Raw genomic sequence first — 2,272 nt, 5'->3', positions numbered from 1 at the left:
CATGCACTGCAGTCAATGTAAGCATTTTAGGAGGAAGTGTGTACTATTATCAGTAAAAGAATTGGCATTGCATACATTACAATGAATGGCAGTGTCACGTACAGAGCTAGTGTGTGTACATGTATATGTAATGAACATTGTAAGTAGCGCTAGTATAATCAAAGGACAACAGCTATCACTTGATCCTTTATACTAACATTAAATGGAAAATATTATGACTATCCTTGAAAACAAGTTTGTGTATGCATGTTCAAATGGTAGTATCAATGAAAGACATGCTGTATTGAGCTGCCCTAATGATAAACATGTATAGTTCATACAGTTACATCATGTACATTATGTAGTGATGATGGTGTGATGTGTGGATGTGCTTACCTTCAGCTTTCAGTTGCTGAAGGTAATCTTTTGCAAGACGTAGTCTCTTCTCTGGTGCTGTCTCCTCTCTATCACTGAAATCTTCATCAATACCAAGAGACTGGTAATCTCTAAGTAAAAATATGTTTCGTTATTATAATAGTATAGTACATCTGTACATGTATCAAGGAAGAATTAGTATAGGATAGCTATGCTTATTGAAACATCATGACCAGTGATCAGTGGGACTGTCCCAGGGGAGACACCTGTAATATAAGAAGTGGCTAACATGTATTTACAGGAAAGTAGCTCCCACACAAAAGGGAGGAGCTACTCATATCACCACTGATAAGAAGAGGCAAAGAAGGAAGAGAAATAAAGTTAAAATGGCAGGTAACGAAATCGAGATGGATGAAGAGTTAGATCTTTTGGAAAAGATGAAAGCAGAAGCCAAAACCAATGAAGCTCTGGCAATCGTAATGTGCATGGATAATCTAAGCAAAGGTCTGTCAGCATCAATTGTTAGCATAGCTGGGGAGTGCTATGCTCAGGAAATGATAGATGAAGATATCTATGATTGGATGTTTGATGGTGAATGGAAACCTGACAATGCAAGAGCTCAGTTACTTGTCAGATGCATTGAAAAAAGGTTTAAGGAATATGAAAGGGATGGAATGAATATTGAAGCAGCACTTGAAAGTTTAGCAGAAGTGATAAGAAAAGAAGCCAGTTATGAAAATATAGCTAGGCTAGTAGGTAAGAAAAGGTTTGTTTTTATGAATAAATAATAATACACATTCATGTAGATAATTGCAAAACTGCCAAAGATTTTAGAAAAATCTCCAAGAGAATATCCACTGGCATCACATCATCTCTAACTACCATTGCAATGGGAGCAGTGGCCAAAGGAATAATCTCTTATTCCGAGTGTGTGGCATGCACTCAAGGAGATGCTAGTGAAGAGGCTAGGCGTACACAACTTGTCCTCCAGCAAATATTCCATGGAGCAGCTGAGAACCCTGATGTACTATACGACTTTATGAAGATTCTTGAGGATAAAGGAAAACCAATTAGCAACCAATGTGATGGAATAAGTAAAGCAACTTTATTGTGATTCTTAATAAATAATATCTATTACATAGGAACGGCACTGTCACAGTTGTCAATAAATACTGGTCTAGAGGATACAGATGGTGGAAGGTGAAGATGAACAGATGAAAACATCGCCTTAAACTGATATTAACTTTGTTAAACTTTCTATAAATAAATATATTTTTCTACTTTAAAATGAAATGACTCAAAAATGAAAAGCACAGCATAGCATAGCATATAATGTGCTGACACATATGCATGACGTCATACACTCAATGAATCCATTTAACTGAGCAGGAAACTAAAAGACAGATAGACAGATTAGGAAAAACAAGAGGAAAGAGAGCAAGAAAGAGAGAGAGAAAGCATGGGAGACCAACTACTTGAAGTTGATAGGAAGATGAAGGAAGAAGCAACCAATAAAGAAGGAAGGGCATTCCTTGAGAACATCTCCAGACTACAGCTAGGCCTGTCATCTACCATAACAACAGTAGCTCTGCACTGCTATTCCAAAGAGCTCATTCCTGGTCAAGTCTATGAAGGAATGTTTGAAGGAGAATGGAGTCCAGAGTATTCAAGGGCTCAATACTTCCTCAATTGTGTGCAAAAGAAACTGAAGCAATATGAAGACCTTGAGGACACTACAGGAGCTGTGAAAAGAACCATCACAACTCTTGCCAGCATAATAAGAAGTGACAGTGCCCTAGAGCACATAGCCAAAATACTAGGTAAAGCTATAACCAAATGATAATAAGAGAATGCATACTTTATCTACAGTATACAAGCTATAGTGTTATTTCAAATATGTGATAATAATATGAATCCA

The 2,272-nt window shown here is 37.0% G+C and overlaps 2 protein-coding genes across 2 annotated transcripts in view; one reads left to right on the top strand and one right to left on the bottom strand.

The window, feature by feature from the left end:
- The window catches only part of LOC100632237 (U3 small nucleolar RNA-interacting protein 2-like), a gene marked incomplete at its 3' end in the record, with an annotated part of 5,421 nt that overhangs the window by 2,445 nt on the left and 704 nt on the right, over positions 1 to 2,272 (bottom strand). The window contains exon 3 of the mRNA XM_019994142.1: positions 376 to 485. Coding sequence (XP_019849701.1) covers positions 376 to 485 — 110 coding nt within the window. The remainder of the gene's footprint in view (positions 1 to 375; positions 486 to 2,272) is intronic.
- LOC109580702 (uncharacterized) lies at positions 539 to 1,647 on the top strand. The gene is made up of 3 exons (XM_019994167.1): positions 539 to 1,110; positions 1,161 to 1,448; positions 1,497 to 1,647. The coding sequence occupies exons 1-3, from the start codon at positions 741 to 743 to the stop codon at positions 1,556 to 1,558; spliced, it is 720 nt and encodes a 239-aa protein (XP_019849726.1). The 5' UTR covers positions 539 to 740; the 3' UTR covers positions 1,559 to 1,647.

The sequence above is a fragment of the Amphimedon queenslandica genome, unplaced genomic scaffold (assembly GCF_000090795.2).
Source record: "Amphimedon queenslandica unplaced genomic scaffold, v1.1 AMPQUscaffold_13481, whole genome shotgun sequence".
Taxonomy (NCBI): domain Eukaryota; kingdom Metazoa; phylum Porifera; class Demospongiae; order Haplosclerida; family Niphatidae; genus Amphimedon; species Amphimedon queenslandica.
This window is presented reverse-complemented; position numbering and strand designations above follow the sequence as displayed.

Coding starts and splice junctions, on each gene's coding strand:
- LOC109580702 (XM_019994167.1), top strand. CDS start 741: ATGGCAGGTAACGAAATCGAGATGGATGAAGAGTTAGATCTTTTGGAA. Junction 1,111..1,160: donor AAATATAGCTAGGCTAGTAG/GTAAGAAAAGGT, acceptor ACATTCATGTAG/ATAATTGCAAAACTGCCAAA. Junction 1,449..1,496: donor CAACCAATGTGATGGAATAA/GTAAAGCAACTT, acceptor TCTATTACATAG/GAACGGCACTGTCACAGTTG.